This window comes from Solanum dulcamara, chromosome 3 (genome assembly GCF_947179165.1).
Source record: "Solanum dulcamara chromosome 3, daSolDulc1.2, whole genome shotgun sequence".
NCBI classification, from domain to species: Eukaryota; Viridiplantae; Streptophyta; class Magnoliopsida; order Solanales; family Solanaceae; genus Solanum; species Solanum dulcamara.
In genome coordinates, this window is record NC_077239.1 from 75,710,588 (window position 1) to 75,735,352 (window position 24,765).

Consider the following 24,765-nt stretch of genomic DNA (forward strand, 5'->3'; position numbering starts at 1 on the left):
TATTCATTTTTCACTCTATATACAAGCGAATAATGGAGTATTATGACAGTACACTAACACTTTTTTATTCTAATTCATGATAATTACATGGTTAAACGATTTACTATAATTAGTTGATATCATGGGTGGTTTTGGTATGGAGAATTACATTTTCTAGAAAGTATTTTTTATTTTTTCTATGTTTGATTGATAAAAAAAATTTCCAAAGAAATTCTGTTTTTTTTTTACTTGAAAGGTAGTTTTCTCACAGAAAATTCATGAGCACAATATCAACGCAAACAAGGCATGAAATCATGCATGAACAGTTTGGAACTTATTTTTATCTTTGCTTATTTTATTTGGCATATCAGATTACCCCTTAATACATACCAATACATACGCACATATATTATACACATGAATTAACTTAATTACACAAATTGAAAATGTAAAGAATTTTTACACAACAAAGTAGTACTCCATATTTCAACCTGCTATATAGCATGTTACACGTATTATTTTCATGTTATTTAGATAACGATAAATATCCGCTCAATATAATTGAAATAGTTACTCGAAAAATAAGACAACTACAACAAAGTTATTAAATTAGCATTATTAGAGTGTAAATTAAACTATTGCTACTACTCCCTTCATTTCGAATTATCTATCGTTGTTTTTAAATATACTTATATCAAATTATTTGTTACTTTCTTTGTTCACTTTTACTTTCACTTTAAATTTTGCACGCCTCTTAAGAAACATAATTAATATGAATATTTTATCACAATACTCATATTAATTGATGTATAATCTTAAGTCTTGAGAAATAATTTGAGGAGTAAGTAATTAATGTTGAAAGTAAAACAATAAAAAGATATTGTCTTTTCTTGAAATGTTAAAAATGACAAGTAAAGTGAAAATTTATTTTTGAAATACAGGACAAGTAAAAGTGAATAAAGGGAGTATATTTAAAAGTTGAAACAAACTTAATTTTTTTTTCCTGTTTTATTCTTAGTAGCTTGTTTTTAAAGATTACAAACACTTTTAATTATGGTGTGATGTTGTGATTTTCTAAATACCAGTAAAGGATAAAACAATTATAAAACCTTCACAAGTAATGTTTCTCTGACACTTTTGTTTGGATGGCTAATACATATTGCTTCACAACGTATCTAATTGTGTTGTATTGTATAGTGATATTATATCGTTATAATGAATACAATGTTTGAGAGATTATATTATTTTAGATCATTACATAATATCATATATTAAGATATACTTACAAAAAAATATGATACGAGGTAAAATTATTATTAAAAAAAGATAGGGTATACAATAAAAAGATTAATAAATACTCCAATTTTAATTTATTTGATCTATTTTGACTTGATACGGACTTTAAAAAAATAAAGAAGACTTTTAAATCATGTAGTTTAATATTAAAGATATGTCAAATGTACTAAATGCTCTTTAATACTGTGGTCTTAAATATGTCATATGCAAAATTAAAATTAAAGAATTACTAAATAAGAAAATAGTCATTCTTTTTTAAAATAAACTAAAAAGAAAAATAGTAAGAGTAATAAGTAAGACCAAAAAAGAAGAGATAATGGCTTAATCACACCAAATTAATTATTACTCACAATAAAATTTAAGTAGTAATCAAAACACACGGCAAACTAATAAAGTATTGATTTAAACTTGTGTCGTGTATTGAAGTTACACTAACATGCATTTGTAGCTGCATTAACCAAAAAACCACCAGCAAATTTTTGGTGGGAAAACAATACCATACAATCACGGCGACGTCGTTTCAACTGATGGATTCCGAAGCTGAGTGTCGTTTTCGAACTATTCGTAACCACCTCACTTCCACCGCTGCCGTCGATCAAGATCAACCGTCACTTCTCCGCCGTGTAAATGCCGCCGGGGAGTTCTCCTGCGGTATTCTTGCCCATCCACTTTTCTTAAATGAGAATGCAGCCATATATATTGCTTTGTGTAAAAATGCCGCCGGCGAGTTTTGTTAATGTTGCTCTGTGTAAAAATACGATTTCTTTTCGGTGCCTTATGGTAATAGTAGTTTTTTAATAGACATTCTTGGAAAATTCCTTTTTTTCCAAGTAGCATTCAAATGAAAGAGAAGAAAAAGAAGAAGATAGTTCTTCAAGTGCACCTCTTTTCTGACTATATATGTGGCAAAAATAAAGCAAGCTAAATGTGTTGTATTGGTGTTTAAAGCTGAGATCAACTTTCACTTCCACCCAATTACCAGGTTATCTTCGAATAGCTCAACAAAATGGGGAAGGAAGGTTGGTTTGTAGTTGTAGAGAGGGTCTAACATCAATGGGCCAATTATGTATTGTATTGAGTCTCAACTCATCCACAATCATAATTAGGATTTAGCCTTTACAATGTGCGACATCACTATACTTTTAGTCTATAGTCGATCAACATAGAGTCCGAATTCAACATATGCAGGTTTGATTCGTTCTACAACTGTGTAGATTTTTTTTTTTGTGTGTGTGTGAACATGGATGATCACAAGATTCACATTTCCAACCAATGTACTTGATCATTCTCAGGACTGAATCGAAGAGTCTGTGAATGGTGGGGATAGTGAATAGCACTATGAAGTTCGAAGAAAATGATCCTTTGCATGTTAGGTACCTGAGATAGAGACCCAAAAACAAATCAAAAGATTCACCAAAAGCTATCTGTATTCTAATGCCAACTATGAAGAGTTGCCTTTCTCCTAATAATTGTTGTTTGGTTTATCATTTAGGACATGAGGCAAGCTGACCTATAGAACCACACCTGGAATCTACCTAGATTGTATTTGGTTAATTTCTCCTCTTTTTGTCAACTATGCAGCTTTGATAAAGTAGATACTGCTATATCTGGAAAATTCCAACTGTTATCCCAGATATCTTGGTACCTAATCCTGCTTCTCCAACTCCCAAGGGAAAGATTAAGAGCTTCCCCGTCCCCAAGCTGAACAAAACTAAATAGATAGCACATGGTCCCTCAAAAGTAGTTTACATCTTACTTTGCTTCCTTATTTCATACTAGATCCATACCAGGTATAAATTTGGAGAGCATCTGCATGCAGCCTGATAATGTAAGTCGAATGTCCAGCTATTTGTTGGATTTTACTGATATCATATTCCAGTATTCCTCGACATGTTAGTCTGACCTCCATTTTACTCATTGCTAGCATGTTTGTTTCAGCTTATTAATTGGTGATTAGACTACCTTGTTTTCTGTTTCTCTATCTATCTATCTCCCCTCCATTGGTTTCTTTGCTAATTATTGAACTGTCACCAGAGCAAGGATTTAGTAATGTGCTTCCTGAGAAACTGAAGACAGGAAAGTGGAATGTGTACAGGTCAGAACAGTTAGTTCAAACTCTTCATGTAATCCGAGGCACAACTGAGCTCTAATTCTTTTAAATCCAGATCTGCTCGCTCTCCGGTGAAGCTTGTTTGCAGATTTGCAGATCATCCTGAAATTGGTACCTTACATGACAATTTTGTGTGAGCAACCAAGCTTGGCTGATCGACTCTCCATTCTCCTTTTATTTTCAAGAAAATTCACCACAATTTGAATTGTTTTTCATCTTTTGTGTTTTGATTTGTTTGTCTGGTTAGGCGCTCGGTTGAGGCGTTTCCAGACTGCAAATACTTAGGATCACGAGTTCGAGATGATGGAACAGTAGGAGAGTATGTTTGCCACTTGAAGCCTGTAATTGAGCATATGATTTATCTTCAAAGCATATTCATCCAACGTAACATACTCTACAGGTACAAATGGATGACATATGGGGAGGCAGGTACTGCACGGTCAGCAATTGGTTCTGCACTAGTTTGTCATCAGATACCAAAGGCAACTTACTTTATCAGCTTTTTAAACCAATTTGGAAGGCTTTTCTGTTCTCTTTCTTAATTTACTTGTCCTCATTTTTAGGAATAACTAAAGGAAGTGGATATTTTCTGTTTATATACTGATCATTTTGTTTCCTTTGCTTCTTGACAGGGATCTTGTGTTGGTTTATATTTTATCAACCAACCAGAATGGCTGATAGTCGACCATGCCTGCTCTGCGTATTCATTTATTTCTGTTCCTTTATACGATACTCTTGGTTGGTCTTCAGACATTATCAAAAAAAAAATCATTTTAGATCTTACCAACATTTCTAAAACTCCTAAGCCATAATATTTGTAGGTCCAGAAGCTGTAAAATATATTGCAAACCATGCAGCAATTGAAGCTATATTTTGTGTGCCAGAAACATTAAATCATGTGAGTTTACTTGCAAGTTCTGTTGTGGTGACATGGAAGCGGAAGAATCAAGCAGTTACCAAACTAGGCTTTAGACAATTTTTGAAGTTAACTGTTCTTTTGCAGACAGAATATTCACATTTTTTTACTTGCTACAGTTATCGCATTTGGATTGAGAACCTAATGTTTTGGATCTACTTTCTACTGGCCATATTTTGTTTATGTTCTTCCTGACCATTGATTTAATAAAAGAGCCTAACTTCCCACCGTCATTCGTGGATTATATATTTTAAAGAAAACTGTAAAAAAAATATCAACATCCTGGAATTTGGCAAACTTTAAACGTAGGGAAATAGAAAGAGATGTACACGATAGACCTTTCTCTTCTCTACACTGCTTTCCTTGAAGTCACTGTTGAGGTTGTTATTTACGGAATTACTCTTTAAATTGCAGTTGCTTAGCTTCTTATCGGAGATTCCTTCGCTGCATTTAATTGTGGTATGCAACACTGTCCCTTTATGGTGATCGAAGTGGTGCATAACTATGATGTTACCGATCTGCAATTTATCTGTCCTCATCTGGCTTGGGTATGGTGTAGGTAGTTGGAGCAGTAGATGGGAGAATTCCATCACTTCCACCGTCATCTGGAGTGAAGATCATATCATATTCAACACTACTTAGTCAGGTGATTATATATACTCGAAGTCGTGTTTTCATGGTATGAGCAGTTTTAAATTTTGTGCCTAGTAGGAATGAGAAGATGCAGGGATGTGAACTTAGTATGCATGGTAGATTTGTGCTGCATATGATCTTTCACATATCTCAGTTAATGCCATGGGTGGAGTTGCAAGAGATATATAAGTGTAATTTCACTTGCAGCACTGAAAATGCCTACTACTGTATTTGCACTTCACTGCTTGATTGTTGAGGTTTCATAGTATTAGTAAATGATTTTCTTTCAGGGTCTCAGCAATCTTCAGCCCTTTTGCTCACCAAAACCTGAGGCTGTTTCTACGATATGCTATACGAGTGGTACAACTGGGACCCCAAAGGTACGGCAGATTATTATCTACTCAATTCTAAATGCTATTGCTTTCCAGAATTGAAGCAAATTGCATTTTTTTTTCCATCCAACTGATAGGGTGCTGTTTTGACCCATGCAAACCTGATTGCAAATGTTGCTGGTGCGAGTTTTGGCATCACACTATACTCTTCAGATATGTGAGTAATAATGATTATAATACAACCCAAATATCAGCATGAATCACTTTTTTATTGAAAGTTCAGGAACCAAACATTTTTTACATTTCATTGAAACTTTCTAATGAAAACTGTAGATTTTTCTGAAACTTCTATCTGAATTTTAATAGTTACATCTCATATCTTCCGCTGGCACATATATTTGAGAGGGCTACCCAAGTATTGCTGGTCTATTTTGGAGGAGCTTCTGGATTCTATCAGGGAGTATGAGACTTAACCTAGAATGCTTTGTGGATTTTCTTTTAGCAGTCCTTTCATGAACCGTATTGGTCTGATCCTAAGGATTATTTTAGCTCGGATTTATCCAAAACTATATGTAATTTGTGTCATTTAATTTTTTCGACATGAATTTGTTCAAACAGTGGCTTGACAACATGAAATCCAACTAATACAACCATAGGAGGATATTGGAAAATCATAAAGCTGTTCCTTGCTGGAATAAATATGTGAATTTGTAGGTTGTAAATCAATGATATCACTTATCAAGAGATTTAACTTATATAGATAACATGAATTGCTTGTTATAGATTTCGTTTCATTTTTACTGATCTTTCTATTTTCTACTTAGTTTACGCTTTGCCATTCTTTCTGCTCATTTTTTTTTCTAATTTCTGAGTTCCTTCTTTAGGAAGACTGCATACTTGTGAAATCAAAGAAATACGACTATAAAGAGGAAAGAAAAATAAAGCCCCTCAAATCTTGATGAAATCGGAGCTTACCAGCTTTAATTAAGTTTTATAGCATTTTCCTCCTTTAACCTTTTTAAGTTTTTAGACTCCCTTTGGGCTTGCTGTTGCCAGTATCCCTGGGAAAAGTAGAATTCTATGTATCTTAATTTTTTTCTTTTATTCTGAACTTCTTTAGTTTATTTTTTCCCTTTTCGTCTCTGTTGTTTTGTTCTTCTTCCTTCTACCGTCATTGCACCAGAAAGTGAACCTCCCCTTTGTCCCAATCTTTTGATTCCTGTTGCAGTAAATTTATGTCGTACTCTTATCCCTGCCTCATCATATCCTCTTATGGCCTTCCCTTCATCTTCCTCTTGCTTCTTCGCCAACAACTTTCCATTAAATTCCTTGCTGGTTACTTCTACTTTTGTTTCTTCTTCACCTGAACGTCCACATTCCTCCTTGTCCTTATTCTTTTCCACCCTATTGTCTAAATTTTTCTCTTTTTGTTTCCCCCTTCGTCTTGTTCTCCATGCCCAGTGAAGTAGGTTGATAGTCTGAAAGTGGCAAAAAAGGAGAAAACCAAAAAGGGAAATGAAGTAAGGGCTGTATTTGTGTTTCTACTGGCAAAAGGGAAGAATTTCCACACTTTTAAATTATTAAGGACCGTAAAGATATGGCACGTGGGCCTAACTCAACCTCAAAAGCTAGTTCATGAGGGGAGGATTGCTCAAGTCCATATAAACAGACCATTAGTCCACTCCCCTACCAATGTGGGACTTTTACCTACTCTAACACCCCCATTCACGCCCAAGCCCAACTGGAGCGTGGACCGGGAACCCAAACGGGAATGGACCTGGCTCTGATACCATGTAAAGATATGGCACTTGGGCGTAGCTCAAACCCAAAAACTAGCTCATGACGGGAGGATTGCCCGAGTCCATATAAGCAGACCACCGGTCCATTCCCCAACCAATGTGGGACTTCTACCCACTCTAACAAGGACAATGCTACAAACTGCAGTTGATGGAGGGAAAATGTTCACTTACTAAGGGTAAGAGGTTTTGTTTGTTGCATAATGATATTTAGGAGATATTAAAAAGGGCAGCCCGGTGCACTTAAGCTCCCGCTATGCGCAGGGTCCGGGGAAGGGCCCGACCACAAGGGTCTGTCTTGAGAATCAATTGTCTACAATAGTAAGCAATGTTTTCACACTTCTCTACGGAAATACTGTGTTTAACTTTACTTTGCATTCAGGATAATCTGAAACTAGTGGATGATATGGCTGTATTAAGGCCCACCGTCTTTTGCAGCGTTCCTCGGTTATACAATAAATTATATGCTGGGTAATTGACTGTTGATGCTGTTTGCTATTTGTGCTAATTTTAATTTTATGTGATCCTCAATTAACTTAGATGTTTCCTTTTGCAGCATTATGAATGTTGTGAAAACATCTGGTTCTCTGAGAGAGAGGATTTTTAATGTTGCTTATAATGCTAAGAAGCAAGCAATTTTTAATGGTGAGGTATTTTTACCTCTATCGAGAAATATATCGCTGCACTTGTGCATCTTGGACCTCTATTATCTTGTTTGCATGATATAATGTTTCTTTAAAATTTAAGATTATTCCCATAGAGGTCTGTTAATATGGAGATCGGTGCATTCAGTGTTAAGATACACATTATTTCTATTTGAGCATGTTGAATATTATAATTGCAATAAAAAGAAAAAACTAACTAAATTCGATCAGAATGTATTAAATATTTCCAGCATATGTTAACTGTCCATCTTTTATTACTTGGGTTTGATGCACTTGAGGCAAGGGTCTTTCGGAAACAGCCTCTCTACCTCCATGAGTTAGTGGTAAGGTCTGCATACACTCTACCCTCCCCAAACCCCACTTAGTGGGCTTTCACTGGGTATGTTGTTGTTGTTGTATATGTTAACTGTCCTGTTGAATTGCTAATTGTCTCACAATTGACAATAATCATTTTTTCATTATGTGAAGTGACAAGGACCTTTTATCAGTTAGCTTTTGACAGTCCAGCAGCATTACACAGATAATACTGATTAAAGCCGACAAAAGTGTGTTTCAGTTTTGTGAAATTTCTCAAATCATTATTGCTGCATATTCTAACTTATGATTGGTAAATTTTTCATTTCTCAATGCTTTGGAATATTAAATTTGGTAAGAATTTCAACATCTATAGAGTATGCTACATGTGCTTGTGTGGGTTTGGCCCTATATCAGCTGAAGATAAGCCTTCAACAGCTATTTGTAGCTTGATCTGCAGTCAATTCCTTAACCCAGTCCACGTTTAGTATATCCAGCAATCAATTTAGCAGATGTTGTAGAAGTGATAAGTTAGTGGACTCCTGTTAAACCACTTGTAGTATGACATAGCCACAACTTTCTAAAAATGAAACACTATGATCTAGGAAGCTTGTACTGAATGCTTCAGCCCTCAATTATACCATTGAGATAATTCTTTTTAATTAAAATTCTGCTTGATAGGTTTTGTTTTGGTGCTGATGTGTTATTCTGTATGAATTAGCCCCTTTAGCACTTAGTTGATTTTGTGACTCAAATGTATTAAGTTCAAATACCTTGGAAGCAGTTCTTTGATATGGACTCTTGATGTCTCCTTAACTGTATCTCCTCTTGGTAAGATGGGAGAAGGAAAAAGACAACAACAACAACTACACCTCAGTCCCAAACAAGTTGAGGTCGGAAATATGAATCTCCACTTTCATTTTGTTAGAATAGGAATATGTGTACACAATCCTTCTTAGAATAGGAATAGGTGTACACAATCTTGCTTAAAATAGGAATAGAAATACGAATAGTTTATAGTATTCTACTTGGAAAAGGATTGTTTTATAGTGTCTATCAATAGGGTCATTGTGTAATATTGTTCTTACACAATTCAATAATATTTTTCTCTTATATTTCTCACATGGAATCAGAGCATTGGTGAGAAAATTCAAGGGTAGAAACAAGTCGCCGTGCGTCAATTTTCGGTGGTTGTTGGGACTGATTTGTGTCATTTTTTTAGGGCTGTTCTGGACGTTTTTTTAGCAATTGTTGTTTTAGTTGTGGTCGTCGAGCCATTCCGACCAGATCCGTGCAATTTTTGACCAGATTTGATCATCGAAATTAGGGTTCCGGCAAATTCCAGGCTATTTCCGGTGAGATCCAGATTTTCCGGCAACCAAATCTCTGTAATCCAGTGTTTCTTGTTGTTTTCAAGATAAATTTCACACCATGTCTTTGGGTGTGATATTTTTGGTTCCAAAAATATGGGGATTGGAAATTCAACCCCTATAATCACTTCAGAACCATTAATGGGAAGTTCAAACTATTTAGCTTGGGCTTCTTCAATTGAGTTGTGGTGCAAGGGTCAAGGTGTTCAAGATCACTTAACAAATAATGCTTGTGTGGTAGATGAAAAGGGGAAGGCTAGTGAGGAAGATGCAAAAGCCAAAGCACAATAGGTGAAGGTTGATGCTCAATTATGTAGTCTCTTATGGCGATCTATCGATTCCAAGTTGATGCCTTTGTTTCGCCCATCCCAAACATGTTATTCAGTTTGGGAAAAAGGCTTATGCTTTATACACTAATGACATAGCTCGATTCTATGATGTGATATCTCGAATGACCAACTTGAAGAAACAAGAATCCAATATGTCTACTTATTTGGGATAGGTACAAGCAGTTATGGAGGAATTTGAAACATTGATGCCAGTTACTACGAATGTGGAAAAACAAGCAAAGACAGACGTTGTTTCTAGTTCTTACACTTGTTGGACTTCCTACTGACCATGATTCAGTGCGTGATTAGATTTTATCCAGTCCTGTAGTTTCTACAATTGATGAATTATTCTCTCGTCTACTTCGTCTTACCGCTCCTCCCAGTCACAAAGTAGCCTCATTACCCACCATTGACTCCTCTGTTCTTGTATCTCAAACTATAGAAAAACGAACATATCAATCTATGGAGAATCGGCGAGGAGGAGGGCGTTTTGGGAAACCTCGATCCAAGTATAGTCATTGTCATAAACTTGGGCACACTCGTGACATATGTTATATTTTACATACGAGTGGTACTTGTTAGCTTGTTTTACTTCCTGCAGGTAAATCAATTGTTGGTTACCATTGGGTTTATGCGGTCAAAATTGGCTCAAACGGTCAGGTGGATCGACTGAAGGCACGCTTTGTTGCCAAAGGGTATGAGCAGATATTTGGGCTAGATTATAATGACATTTTTGCTCCTATGGCTAAAATAGCATCTGTCTGTCTTTTTCTATCTATGACTGCCATTCGTTATTGGCCTCTTCATCAGTTGGACATTAAGAATGCTTTTTTGCATAGTGATCTTGAGGAAGAAGTCTATATGGAGCAACCACCTAGTTTTGTTGCTCAGAGGGAATCTAGTACCCATGTATGTCTATTGTGTAGGTCACTCTATGGTCTGAAACAGTCTCCTCGAGCCTGGTGTGGGAAGTTCAGCACAGTAATTCAGCAGTTTGGCATGACTCGTAGTAGAGCTGATCACTTTGTCTTCTATCAGCATTCTACACCAAATCTGTGTATTTATTTAGTTGTTTACGTTGATGATATCGTTATCACTGGCAATGATCAAGATGGTATCATAATTTAAAGCAACATCTCTTTCAGCATTTTCAGACTAAAGACCTCGGCAGACTGAAGTATTTTCTAGGTATTGAGGTTGTTTAGTCTAGACCAGGTATTGTTATTTCTCAATGCAAGTATGCCTTAGACATTCTTGAGGAGACAGGAATGACGGGATGTAGACGCATTGACATTCCTATGGATTCGAATGTTAAACTCCTTCCAGGACGGGGAGCCACTCAGTAATTCTGAAAGGCATAGACGGCTGGTTGGAAAGTTGAATTATCTCACAGTGACTAGACCTAACATCTCTTTTCCTGTGAGTTTTGTAAGTCAGTTTATGACTTCTCCTTGTGATAGTCATTGGGATGCAGTTATTTGTATTCTACAATATATAAAGTCAGATCCCGGTAAAGGACTACTCTTCGAGGATCACGGCCATGAGCATATCACCGGATATACAGATGTTGATTGGGCAGGTTCATCTTCTGATAGACGTTCTACATCCGGATATTGTGTTTTCGTAGGAGATAATTTGGTGTCGTGGAAAAGTAAGAAACAGAGTGTAATTGCTCGATCTAGTGCAAATGCAGAATATCGAGCAATGGTTGTAGCAACTTGTGAGCTAGCTAAGATCAAACAGTTGCTGAGAGAACTAAAATTTGGAGAAGCCGGTCATATGGAACTTGTATGTGATAATCAAGCAGCCCTTCATACCGCATCAAATCCAGTGTTTCATGAGAGGACTAAGCACATTGAGATTGATTGTCACTTTGTCGGGGAAAAGATATTCTCAGGAGATATTGTTACAAAATTTGTAAAGTCAAAGTGATCAATTTGTAGATATTTTCACCAAGTCCCTCACCAGTCCTCGTATTAATTATATTTGTAACAAGCTAGGTACATATGATTTGTATGCACCAGCTTGAGGGGGAGTGTTAGAATAGGAATAGGTGTACATAATCCTAATTAGAATAGGAATAGGTGCACACAATCCTACTTAGAATAGGAGTAGAAATACGAATAGTTTATAGTATCCTACTTGGAAAAAGATTGTTTTATAGTGTCTATAAATAGGGTCTTTGTACAATATTGTTCTTACACAACTCAATATTTTTCTCCTATATTTCTCACACATTTAAACTCATATCATCATCATATTAAATAAAATAAAAATGAGAAACAAGGGAACAAAAGGAAAGGAAAATAACAAAAAAGTGGGAAAGAGTCAAACTCCTGAGGCTTTTTGTTTGGACAAGGAAGCCACTCAAGGGGATCAAAAAATGGCAACTCCTTGGAAAACTTTGCTGTGAACTGAAGACTCACTTGTTGACTATTTTAAGAAAAGGGAAAATGAGTAAGTAAAGTACTTTTTTTCTTGATAATCGTGGTGCTCGGGCTAGCTTGTGCGCACCTTGACTAATTCCACGGGATATCTGCCACCTCCCACCAACAATAGGTACCAGGTAACTATGTCCACCAAGGCTAGGACAAATGGGAAGAAATCACCTAGTGTTTTTGTCTCTGTTGGGATTTGAACCTGAAACTTTAGAATTCTCAACCCACTTCATTGAACTCTAGACCACACCTTGGGTGCGAAACTAAGGTAGCGTTTGGCCCCAAGTAGTTTTTGAGAAAAACTTGAAAAATATTTGGAAACTTGTGTTTGTCCATACAATTTGCCATTACTTGGCAAATATTTTTGGCAAAATCCCCAAGTTCCCAAGTTTTAAAAAAAAGTAGAACTTGGGAAGTTTGAAATTTAAAAATAACCCAAATTTTTTATATTTTATAAAAATACCAATCATTTATTAATTCCAACTAAATATTTATCTACCAATTTACTCCATTAATATGAAATACCATTAATCCATCTTAAATAAAATGGTATTGGCCCCAAATAGTTTTTGGAAAGAACAATTTGTTTTTAATTCGATTAATGTATTGTATATAATGTTATTTTGTTATTGTTGATTGTTATCAATTATATTATAAAGTTTTTTTTAACGGAACATGTTCATTATAAAATGATAACACAAACTTATGGGTATTTTTAATAATTTTTAGAACTTACAAGTATGAAATAATATTTTTTGAAATTTCACCAAAACTTGGGGCCAAACGCACGGTGCAATTTCACCAAAATTTCTCCCCAGAATAACTTGCCAAGAATATTTGGGAACTTGGGGCCAAACGAGGCCTAAAGTACTTTAATTGACCGGAAAGCTTCTTTCTGTTTCTGTAATATTGCTCATTTGGTGGTATTAAGGTCTTTGTTTATGAGGTTGGGAATGGCGGGTGGCTTACATTTTCCCTAACTAGCTCGCAAAATAACAAATTGTGCTTTCATGTAGGGTGCTTTTTAGTTTTGATGCTTTATAGTGGGATTTCGCCTTAGTGCATTTCTACTAATATTGACCTTCCGAACAGATTTGTAGGTTGAGCCTACCTTGCATTTCTAGTAGGATTGACTTATGAAGAGAAGGAAGGCACGTCTCTTTTCGCTATGATATATGTAGATTTTACTTTTCCAGGAAAGAATCCATCGGCAATCTGGGATAGATTGGTGTTCAACAAAATAAAAGCAAGACTAGGAGGAAGAGTTCGCTATATGGTCTCAGGAGCTTCACCATTATCTCCTGATGTAATGGACTTTTTGCGGATGTGAGTTGAACAAGCTTAACTTCATTAAATTTCTCCAATTATGATCGAATACCAACTTACTGAGATCAGATACTCTTTTTGTGTGAAATGAGTTAAGTAGTTTTGTTGTTCAGATGCTTTGGTTGTCAAGTAATAGAAGGGTATGGAATGACCGAAACTTCCTGTACTATAAGTAACATGGATCAGAATGATATCTTATCAGGTCATGTGGGCTCTCCTAATCCTGCATGTGGTTAGTACAATTCCAAGCAAGTTCTTTTTTCCATTTTCTTATGACTGGACAAGGACTAATTATGTTTTCATGTTTTAGAAATAAAGCTTGTTGATGTACCTGAAATGAACTACACATCTGAAGATCAGCCTTATCCCCGTGGTGAGATTTGTGTAAGAGGCCCCATAGTGTTCCAGGGATACTACAAGGATGAAGTACAGACGTAAGGCCCTTTCTTTAACTTACCCTTTGTAGTTTGCATATAAGCAGGAATTCCTCCAAGTTAACTTTTAAAATTATCCAACTACATTGTTCAGGCGAGAAATGATTGACAAAGATGGATGGCTTCACACCGGAGATATTGGAGTGTGGCTACCTGGGGGGCGCTTAAAGATAATTGATAGGTGAGAGGATAGCTAATAGTACTTGCCTATTATGAAGTAGTTTTAATAAAATAAGGTCGCTTCCTTGTAACTATAATCCATTTTACTGAAGTTGTACAGTATATAGAGATCAGTGGTAAGTAGAAAGTCTTATCTTTTGATATTTATTTGCAGGAAGAAGAATATTTTCAAGTTGGCACAGGGAGAATATGTAGCTCCGGAAAAAATTGAGAATGTTTATGTAAAGAGCAAATATGTTGCACAGTGCTTTATACATGGTAAGATATAGTGTCGCAGAAAATCCCCCCCCCCCCTAGACGACGCCTTTAAAAGACCTAGTGTACTCTTGTCTGTTTTGTCAGGTGACAGCCTAAATTCCTCTCTGGTAGCCATAGTCTGCATCGATCCAGACATGTTAAAAGCATGGGCTATAAATGAAGGCATCAAGGTTACACCCTGAATTCCTCTTACATCTTCAACCTGCTCTCATGAAAAACTGCATGGATTTTACACTATTTGGTTATGTTGTATCAGTTGTCATACAGAGAAAGAAATGATAAAGATCAGAACAATATTCATCATAATATAAGGTGGCCGAAAAATATAAACCTAAAAGACCATTTACCTTCTGCAATTAACTGTGTAGAACAGGAGGGGTGTCCTTTTCCTCCGGGTTCTTTATGCCTCCCACGTAAGATGAATCTGTGAGTTAAGGGATGAAAATATGCATTAGTGATTTCTCTCCTTGGAATATACACGTCCTGAAAGTAGATGGAAAAAAATCTTGAAAAAGAACAAACCAATTCCATTATCTTTTCACAGCTTTACCAAACTATAGGAAGACTCCTCTTTGATTATTTGTCTTGTCTCAGTATTTCACTTCTCTGTTCTTTACTGTTCCCTCTAACCTAGCATGTTTCCTTAAGAAATAACTCCATCATTTATCGACGACAAAATTTGCGTGCTTAACATCTTGTAAAATCATAATATCATTCTTTTTATTTTGGCTCTAGTTAGTTTCTTTTCCTTCCCCAATCGTACATGCCATTTGAAATGTAAGAAATATGCTTTCACTTGTGTAGCATAGGCACTCAAGACGTAATCTGGAATTTGAAAATTCAATGTATCTAGCTGATACCTTCGTTTACCGGGAAAACGGTACAGTTGAATTTGTAATGAGATCAAGGACACATGTCTCGAGTTAGCTCCTTAGGTCCTGCTATTAGAAGTTAGATGTGTTTGTTAAAGAAATAAACGGAAGTAATAAAGCTGTATGAAGCAATAGAGCTCAGGTGATGAGTGTTTGCACCGGATCTGGCGATGTTAGAATGATGTTGATCTCAATTTCGGGATCGTTTCAGTTAGTGAATGCTATGAGATAAAGACTTAGTAAAAATATGGAAAACTTGGAGCACAAGAATATAAGTGTATTCCTTATGTATTGTTTAGAATCCAATCCTTCCAATTGTGGTCAAACTACTAATTAATAATTATAGGTTACAAAGATAATACATCAACCAATAGAAAAGCTCCACTCGAGCCCTTAAGTACTATGGCCAATGGCTGGCGTCCACATGGAAATACTGTTAGCTGTTCCAGCTAATATTCCTTTGTTGCGGGCGGGGTATCGTACGATCATATCTGGTGTATCTGTGCTTTTGTCCTTTTTGCCACGTCATCGAGACACGAGTCCTTTCCCTATCCTCGGGCCACGAGTTCCCGCCTTTTCTTGATGATGCTCATTTTGTAACCCCGAAAACTAATCGAAGTTGATCTTCGCCGAATATATCCTCGTACCTGACAATTCCACCAAACCAATTTCCTCGAGCATCTTTTGTTGGTCCCACGTGTCCACCCTTTATTCTACCATGTACACAAGCTGTTTGTGCCCCATACAACTTTCCTTATGAAATGTTCATATGGTCATAAAGAGTACCAAACTTCATTAATGAAAATTGTGAAATTCCCATTAGACTTATATGAAGCATTGTAGAGTAAGAAGTAGAGAGATAACTTTTCTTTTGAAATGTGACGAGAATTAAAGTATATGTTATTATTGTACGTGATTATATTTATCTTTGGCTAGAGCAGAATAAAGACGTGAAACAGCTCTGCACTGATCCAAGAGCAAAGGCTGCAATATTGAAAGACATGGATACTGTTGGGAAGGAAGCACAGGTAATTTGAATTCCCCTGCAATGAAATGTAGTGCATTGTGTTTTCAACATGTTTCTCATGGCAAACACTTTGCAGTTGAGAGGTTTCGAATTTGCAAAAGCTATTACTTTGGTGCTTGAGCCTTTTTCTATGGAGAATGATCTGCTTACTCCGACGTATAAGGTAAGAGTTGTTCCACGATTATTAGACAACTAGAGAAAGTCTCCATTGCTCAAATCTCTTTCTGTATTCCTTGTCCTTCTTTCAGATAAAAAGGCCACAAGCAAGAGCATACTTTGCTAAAGAAATAGCTGACATGTATGCAGAACTCTCAACATCCAATTCTTCTCCAAATAAAACCTTGTGAAAGGCAAAAATAATATTTAAGTAGTTAATATTGACAAGATTAACGTAAAATATATTCTGCTGTAGAACCTATTATTGCACATGCAACTCTTTTGTGACAATGGTATTGTTTACCCTAAAAATGATACAGTTGAATTTATATGAAGTTAAGAGCACGCGTCTTAATCTAACTCTCTTTAGGTACGTTTACTAGCAGTTTGAATATTGATTGCTGGTTAAAATAAAGTGATTTGAACGAAATAAAGACAATAAAACATAAGGAATGTAGATATGAATGGTTTAGTATGTTTGCAAGTGTGTCCGGGAGCTCTGGCCTCGACTCCGAGAGTATCCTCATATGAATATGTTAAGCGAGGACTCAGATCTAAACATAAGTAAACTTGGAGTTCAAGAAAATAGCATGGTGTTGTTATATTGCTTGTCATCAGAATGTCTTTACAAATGAATGTTAGGGTATATACTATTAATCATGGATTTAGACATAGTATTCTAACAATTTTCAAGATTAAACATCTAAGTGGGAGATTGTTAGGTTATATACTGTTAGCCATGCATTTAGATATAGTATATTATAACAATTGTGATGGTTAAAAGTCTAAGTGGGAGATTGTTGGGATATATATACTATTAACCAATGGCGGAGCCACATGTTGCTTAGGGGCTTCATCCGAACCCCCTTCGACGAAAAATTATAGTATTTATACATGGTAAAAATATTTTTTTATGTATACATAGTAGATGTTGAAACTCCTTCGGCAAGTTCATGTGTCTACTTCTTCAAATTTTGAACTCCCTAAATTAAAATTTTGGCTCCGCCACTGCTATTAACCATGGAATATATACTATTAACCATAAGTTTAGATATAGTATTTATTATAGAACAATTGTTTATTCAATTTTAATAAAAATTTTAATAGATCATATATTCGTTTATGTGTCCATTTACTTATATAGTAGATGATTTAGTGTATAGAGTTTTAGCTTATACACAGAGAATTAAAGCATCAGTTCTTATAAGTATAAAGTTTTTTGTTCACAATCTAAGATGAAAATTGGACAAGACATCGGTATGATTGTAGCACAAGATTATATGTAATTTATCTTGATTATGGAAACGGTATAGTTCCAACTTCTTGTGCTAGTGCATTTTGTATGTATTGAAAGGAATCGAGTAGAGATAGTTGTTTTAGACTGACTGACAAAAATATATTCTCTAAACTATTAAATGTACTTATATTCTCAATCTTGATATAACTATTATGATCTGTATATATCAATTATCGTTTTGATTTATTAAACGGTAGATTGGATGATAATAATATATATTGGTGAAATAATAAGTTAGTTGATGGAATCCATGTCTCGATATAGAGATTGATGATATGCCTTTTTGAGAAGCTTATAAATTTTCATCGTGTCAATCCTTGTAAGTGGATTTATGAATCCAACAAATGAAATAAGTTAAGCAGCGCTCTAAAGAAAATTAATCTTTAAATTAAATTCGTCAGTAATTTAATTTATTGATTAGTATCTGTAATCTTAACATGGGAATTATATAAGTGTTTAATGGAAAATTTCAAAATATAAATGGATCGGAGGAGTGCAATTACGAATTTCTAGTGGAATGATTTGTAATTTATTATGGTAAGAATAATATCAAATTAATTATTTGAATTATTTCGATAATAGGGAGCAGTAGCGCACTATAATTTCTTTTGTGGAGGACACAAATTAGGATAAAATGCTAGGTGACTTATTCTTACACCATAGTAGTTGTAGTTCTGTTCAATGTTTATTGTCATTTTAATTCTGCATTGTATTGTTGTTTATAGGTGCGGGGCCATTGTACTTTGATTATATTATTTATTTATATTAGTAAATGCTTCTTTCTTTCCGTACTATTCTATCATGACTTTCTCACTTTTGCTATTTCTTGTTTTCATCTTGTTTTCAATATGCTTGTTCCTATCTGACCTTTTATCTTGTTTTCCTCTCTTGAGCCGAGTCTTTCGGAAACAACCGCCCTACCTTTCAAGGTAGGGATTATGTCTGCGTACACTCTACCCTCTCCAGACCCCACTGGTGGGACTATACTGGGTTTGTTGTTGTTGTTGTATTTCGATAATAGGGAGCCTCAGTTAATTTCGTGGTCTCTACAGTGCCCATATTTAACTAGAATTCAGAGTTCTATTTTTTTCTCCCTTTTGGACTGGGAAAAGGTCCCTATAAATAGGGGTTCTCCTAACCTAGAAGTGAAGTAGGGTTTTCTATACAATACTTGCCCATCCAAGTGTTGAGAGAACTACAGTCTAACTTGTGGATTTACTTGAAAGTATCTGTTCACGCTTCAAAAGGTATTTATCGAATTAAATTTCAGAAAGTTTATGTGTTCTAACATGATCGTATGTATTCTAGCATAAACGTATGTATTATCTATTATTCATGTAAGCAGTAGCAGTATGATTCTGGTATGCTTCCGCTGTGCATATAATTTTCCAACAATGAATGGAGCAAACTATATATATATATATATATATGTTACAATGGTGAGGCCTTAGCTAATGTAAAAAGTTCTACCAGAGCTCTAAAGTACTAAAATCAATGACCTTATGCCATATGTCAATGTTGTTGGTGATGGCAGGAAATTTTCCAGTCATGCTCAAATCCGTAGGAGTTCGTCTGTATGTCCAGACACCTTTGCCCCCTTCGTCATTTCTTCATCAAACCTTCACCGAGAATGCCTCCCCGAGGGGCGAGGGGCTTCCCATAAGTGATTAGTCCTTCTAAACTTTAGTATATCCGGACGAACTTTTCTACACTTGTCCATTCCTTGTTGTGCCACGTGTCCTAACAAATTTTCAAAAATACAGGTATGGCTTAGTATAAATGTACATTTTAAAAAGCTTTCAAATATATATATATATATATATATATATATATATATATTTGAGCCATGTTTGTTCAATAAAAAGAAACAAAAGAACCTCAATTTTCATAGTGTAAAAGCATGTGTAAAATGTCATGACATATAAAATCCTTCTTATGAATTAGCTTGTTCAAGGGACAAATACACCTTATGTTGAGTGGGGTCATTCAATTGGATGTGAATAAAGTAGGTAAAATATAAAACTTTTGGAAGTTCTAATTTTTTTTTAGTTCAAAATTTCTAGGCATTTGCCTTTGAGTTCAAATTTTCAATTTAAATTCAGAATTTTAGCTTAGTGTCCTGAAGTTAAATTTTTAAGTTTAAACTTCAAAGATATTATATTCTAAGGTTAAACAATGTACTTTGTCAACAGATATAGTTTCAACTTTAAGCCTTCAAAAAAGAATAAAGAAAAAGAAAAACATAATAATAGAAGTAAATTTAATATAGTTTTCTTATGATTTGATGACTAAACAGTGCATATGCTCATGAAATTGTGTCCTCAAGTTATTCAAACTCATTGATACTCTTATAAGAGTGTCAATTGGAGTATATATATATATATATATATATATATATATATATATTAAAAAGAAGAAACGACATAAAGAAAAGATTGACCGCTAAAGAAGTAGAAGGAGAAATAGAGGAGGAGAAATAAACATTAGCCTTTTTAAAGTATTGGTTATGATTTAAATAATTAATAACCTCTTTACGTAAAAAAACAATTTAACTTAAGAAAATGTTCTGAAGTTTTGAACTGAAAAAATTGTGCTTCAGAACACATTGTCCTAAAGTTTTGAACTGTAAAATTGAACTTTAGGACACAAATTATGAAACTTCTAACTAAAAATAGGATTTCAATTAATATTATTATTAAATTTTGCACTGAAAAAAATTGAATTTCAGCATAACTTATCCTGAAATTTGAGGTGTGAGAAGAAGAATAAGCAATATCAACTCTCCTTTTAAATTGTGGCTAAGAGTTAAACTTTGGTCCAAATAGTGGCTACTTACTTTGAATAAGCTTTTTTAAAGGTGCTTATAAAGTGAAAACTACTTATTTTAAGCTAAAAATTTTATTGGGGTAATCCAACTTATTTTTTTGGTTTATAAGTTATTTTCAGCTTATAAACTGTTTTAGATAAGTTAAGTCAAACAAACTCAATTATCTTTTGGGGCTTATTTTAAGCACAAAATGACTTTAAGTTGGCCAACCAATCACTCAAAAAAATTGAAAACAACTTATAAACAGCTTATAAGCTAATTCAAACAGACTCTTAGTCCATTTCCACTTTTATTAACCTTATCGAAAAATAAAAGGATAACTAAATGATGCGGTCAATAAAGTGATTGAAATGGTCCATTATATTTGAGGTATATTCAAAATGATCATTTAAATATACTTCTGAGCAATTCGATCCTTTATATTTGCCAAAGTGTATACTTCTTATTCCTATCGACTATTTAATAATTCTGAATATTGAATTTAATAAAAATTGTATAAAAGAAATTTAACTAAAACCACCAAAAAGTCATTAAACTCAAGAATCGTAACACCAAAAAGAAATTCAAAACAACAAAAGTTTCACTTTAAAGTTGAAATATCAAACTTCAAAAATACACCAAAATGATCATAAAAATGAAAAAAAAAAAAACCTCCAAATGTGAGATTCATGTTATTATCCTTTTTTTTCTCGACTTTTACAAAATCTAATAATTAAATTTTGTTAAAATATATTCAATGACCCTTTTGACCACCCCTAAATATAAAAGACTATTATCATTTTTGATATGCTCCAAACTTATCCATAATTGTCTTTCTTCTATTGAACATCACTCTTACAAAAGTATCTTTTGCAACAATAATTATGTGGCTCATATATGATATGTCCACTCATGATTCTTTTTGGTTGATAAATAGATATAAAAGAATTGTAACTTTTTGGTTGATGAATAGATATAAAAGAATTGTAGTGCATGATTATTTATAAAAAAATAGGTTATAACTTGCTCGTATCTTCTGTATTTCTTTCGATTTTAGTTGCCTTTTTCTCTCTCTCGAGATCTCACTCGCATTTCTCTTCTATCTCTCTCGATCTCACTCGTCTCTCTTCTGTTTAAAGCTATTGCTTATAAATGTAATTAGACAAATTATAATTTTTTTCTTCTACTTGTTTGTTGTAACCAAGCGATCTCTGAAAGAACAAACTTCATTATAATTGCAATTTGCAACATAAAGTATGATTTGTAAAATAGAATATTCAAATTAACATGAATTCAACTAATTTCTTATTATTTTTTTTAAAAGTCTAATATTTTTAGCATAATTTTGATTTTATTATAAACTAACTAACTTGACAATTTTATAAAGTAAGAAGAGCAAGAGAATATAAAGAAAGTATTAATATAGAGAGAGTAGTAAAAATTTTCTTCTTTTGTGTGTGTTTTTACATTGAAGAGTAAGGCTATATTTATAGCCATATATACAAGTGGAGGAAAATATTAGTGGGCAATTTACCCACTTAAAAAGTAAATGGACTATCCACCATTGTGAAGTGAACAACCAATTTACTTGGTTGATAACACCCCCTCTTGGATGTCCACATGAAATGTGTCTCATTAAAACTTTACAAAAAAAATAATATACATTGTTATTCTGAACATCCATAGATGTTGTGCCTCGTTAAAACCTTACTAGGAAAAACCCAATGGGAAAAAGCCTAGTGAAGGAAAAAGAGTACACACATCTTGTAATACGCCTTGAGTGCTGCCTCATTAAAAACCTTATCACGAAAACCCGATGGGATAAAATCTTGGCTAAGGAAAAAAAAGTACAGCGCGTATTTTGCTCCCCCTGATGAAAACATCACTTAACATCTCGAAGACGACGCATTCCAACTTTGTATCTCATTTTCTCAAAGGTTGAAGTTGGCAATACCTTGATAAACATATTGCTAAATTGTCACTTGAACGAATTTGTTGGACATCTATTTCACCCTTCTTTTGAAGATCATGACTGAAAAAGAATTTTGATGAAATATGTTTTATTCTGTCTCCTTTGATGTATCCTCCCTTCAGTTGAGCTATATATGCAGCATTGTCTTCATACAATATTGTTGGAGCGTCTTTTGTCAAAGAAAGGCCACATATTTCTTGAATGTATTGAGTTATTGATCTTAACCAAACACATTCCCGACTTGCTTCACGAATGGCTATTATCTCTGCATGATTTGAGGAAGTGGCAACCATAGTTTGCTTTGTTGAACGCCATGATATAGCTGTACCACCACATGTAAATAAATAGCCTGTCTGCGATCGATCTTTATGAGAATCAGATAAATATCCCACATCTGCGTAACCGATCAATTGTGACGTGGAATCATTTGAGTAAAACAATCCCATATCAATGGTACCTCGAAGGTATCTGAATATATGCTTAATTCCATTCCAGTGTCTTCATGTTGGAGAAGAACTAAATCTTGCTAACAAGTTTATTGAGAAAGCTATATCTGGTCTAGAATTGTTGGCAAGATACATTAATGCACCAATTGTACTAATGTATGATATTTCAGCCCTAATAAGCTCTTTATCATTTTCATGAGGTCGAAATGGATCTTTATTAATATCAAGAGATCTCACAACCATTGGGGTACTTAATGGATGTGCTTTATCCATATAAAACCTCTTTAAAATATTTTCAGTATATGTTGACTGATGGAAAAATATCCCATTTGTAAAATGTTCAATTTGTAGACCAAGATAAAATTTTATCTTTTCAAGGTCTTTCATTTCAAACTCCTTTTTCAGACATTTTACTGCCTTTGAAAGTTCTTTCGGAATTCCAATAATATTCAAATCATCAACATATATTGCTATTATGACAAATTCAGATTCAGATCTTCTCATAAAGACACAAGGGCAAATTGGATCATTTTTATATCCTTCTTTTAGCAAATATTCGTTAAGACGGTTGTACCACATTCGCCCTGATTGTTTCAACCCGTACAAGGATTTCCGAAGCTTTATTGAGCAATTGTCTCGAGAAGAGGCACCACCTCTATTTGCCTTTCTTTTGAAAGAATTTTGATAAAGTCTTACAAAATACTCAGGCGTTCGACATTCATTTTTCCAGTGGCCTTTCATGCCACAACGATGACAGTTACTTCTTGAAGGGCCATTTTGAGAACTGATATTGTTCTCCCTTTTATGTTGACCATCACCACGACGATTATTATATCGTCTTCTGTCATTGCCACGTCCACGCACATTATTGTGGCCATGATTTTGTCTTCTTTCAGACTGACCGTGTGCTTTTATCATATTTGCCTCCGGTAACGGAGCAATTCCAGTGGGACGTGCTTCATGATTTTTCACTAAAAGGGCATTATGTTGCTCAGCCACCAGAAGACATGTGATCAATTCAGAGTATTTTTTAAAACCCTTTTCACGGTATTGTTGCTGTAATATTACATTAGAGGCATGAAAAGTAGTTAGTGTCTTTTCTAACATGTTCTCATCATTTATCGTTTCTCCACATAATTTTAATTGAGAAGTTATTCTAAATACAACAGAATTATAATCAATTAGAGTTTTAAAATCTTGAAACCGTAAGTGCATCCACTCATAACGAGCCCTTGGCAATACCGTTGCCCTGAGGTGGTCATACCTCTCTTTTAAGTCTTTCCACAATTCAAGTGGATCTTTTACTGTCAAGTATTCCATTTTCGGGCTTTCATCTAGATGATGACGAAGAAAAATCATAGTCTTTGCCTTATCCTGACTTGATGCTGTATTTTCTTCAATTATAACATCACCAAAACTTTTAGCGGTAAGGTGGATTTCAGCATTAAGTACCCATGACAAATAATTTTTGCCAGAAATATCAAGTGCCACAAATTCCAATTTTGACAAGTTTGACATGATGAAAATTAATTTGAAAGTAACAAAGACAACTTAAAAATTAAATTTCTTTAGTAGATATACCTGATATAGAAGTTAATTTTCTGAAAAATTAGAGTTTCGTGCTGATAACGTATTATAAACTAACTAACTTGACAATTTTATAAAGGAAGAAAAGCAAGAAAATATAAAGAAAGTATTAATATAGAGAAAATAGTAGAAATTTTCTTCTTTTGTGTGTGTTTTTATAGTTGAAGAGTAAAACTATATTTATAATCGTATATACAAGTGGAAGAAAATATTAGTGCACCACAGCCTATTTACTTGGTTGATAAC

General features: G+C 34.4%; 1 protein-coding gene and 1 long non-coding RNA gene across 2 annotated transcripts; one reads left to right on the forward strand and one right to left on the reverse strand.

Moving 5' to 3' along the window:
• The first annotated feature begins 1,681 nt into the window (after positions 1 to 1,681).
• Positions 1,682 to 16,771, forward strand: LOC129882990 (long chain acyl-CoA synthetase 6, peroxisomal-like). The gene is made up of 23 exons (XM_055957520.1): positions 1,682 to 1,926; positions 3,310 to 3,370; positions 3,441 to 3,518; positions 3,633 to 3,704; positions 3,786 to 3,867; positions 4,018 to 4,123; positions 4,207 to 4,283; positions 4,716 to 4,760; positions 4,861 to 4,947; positions 5,225 to 5,314; positions 5,404 to 5,483; positions 5,633 to 5,726; positions 7,445 to 7,533; positions 7,619 to 7,707; positions 13,355 to 13,484; positions 13,598 to 13,716; positions 13,795 to 13,918; positions 14,013 to 14,099; positions 14,253 to 14,356; positions 14,441 to 14,526; positions 16,170 to 16,256; positions 16,332 to 16,418; positions 16,504 to 16,771. Exons 1-23 carry the CDS (start codon positions 1,803 to 1,805, stop codon positions 16,600 to 16,602), a joined length of 2,097 nt encoding a protein of 698 aa, XP_055813495.1. The 5' UTR covers positions 1,682 to 1,802; the 3' UTR covers positions 16,603 to 16,771.
• Positions 14,490 to 15,335, reverse strand: LOC129882991 (uncharacterized). Its single transcript, XR_008765858.1, has 3 exons — positions 15,217 to 15,335; positions 14,704 to 14,780; positions 14,490 to 14,574 (listed from the first exon to the last, which is right to left on the reverse strand). It is a non-coding gene; the product is annotated as an uncharacterized LOC129882991 (long non-coding RNA).
• Positions 16,772 to 24,765: the final 7,994 nt, after the last annotated feature.

Bases quoted from the DNA above. Each gene is read 5' to 3' on its own strand.
- LOC129882990 (XM_055957520.1), top strand. From the start codon at position 1,803: ATGGATTCCGAAGCTGAGTGTCGTTTTCGAACTATTCGTAACCACCTC. The intron at 3,519-3,632 runs GTGAGCAACCAA...TTGTCTGGTTAG, and splicing joins ACCTTACATGACAATTTTGT to GCGCTCGGTTGAGGCGTTTC. The intron at 14,100-14,252 runs GTGAGAGGATAG...ATTTATTTGCAG, and splicing joins CGCTTAAAGATAATTGATAG to GAAGAAGAATATTTTCAAGT.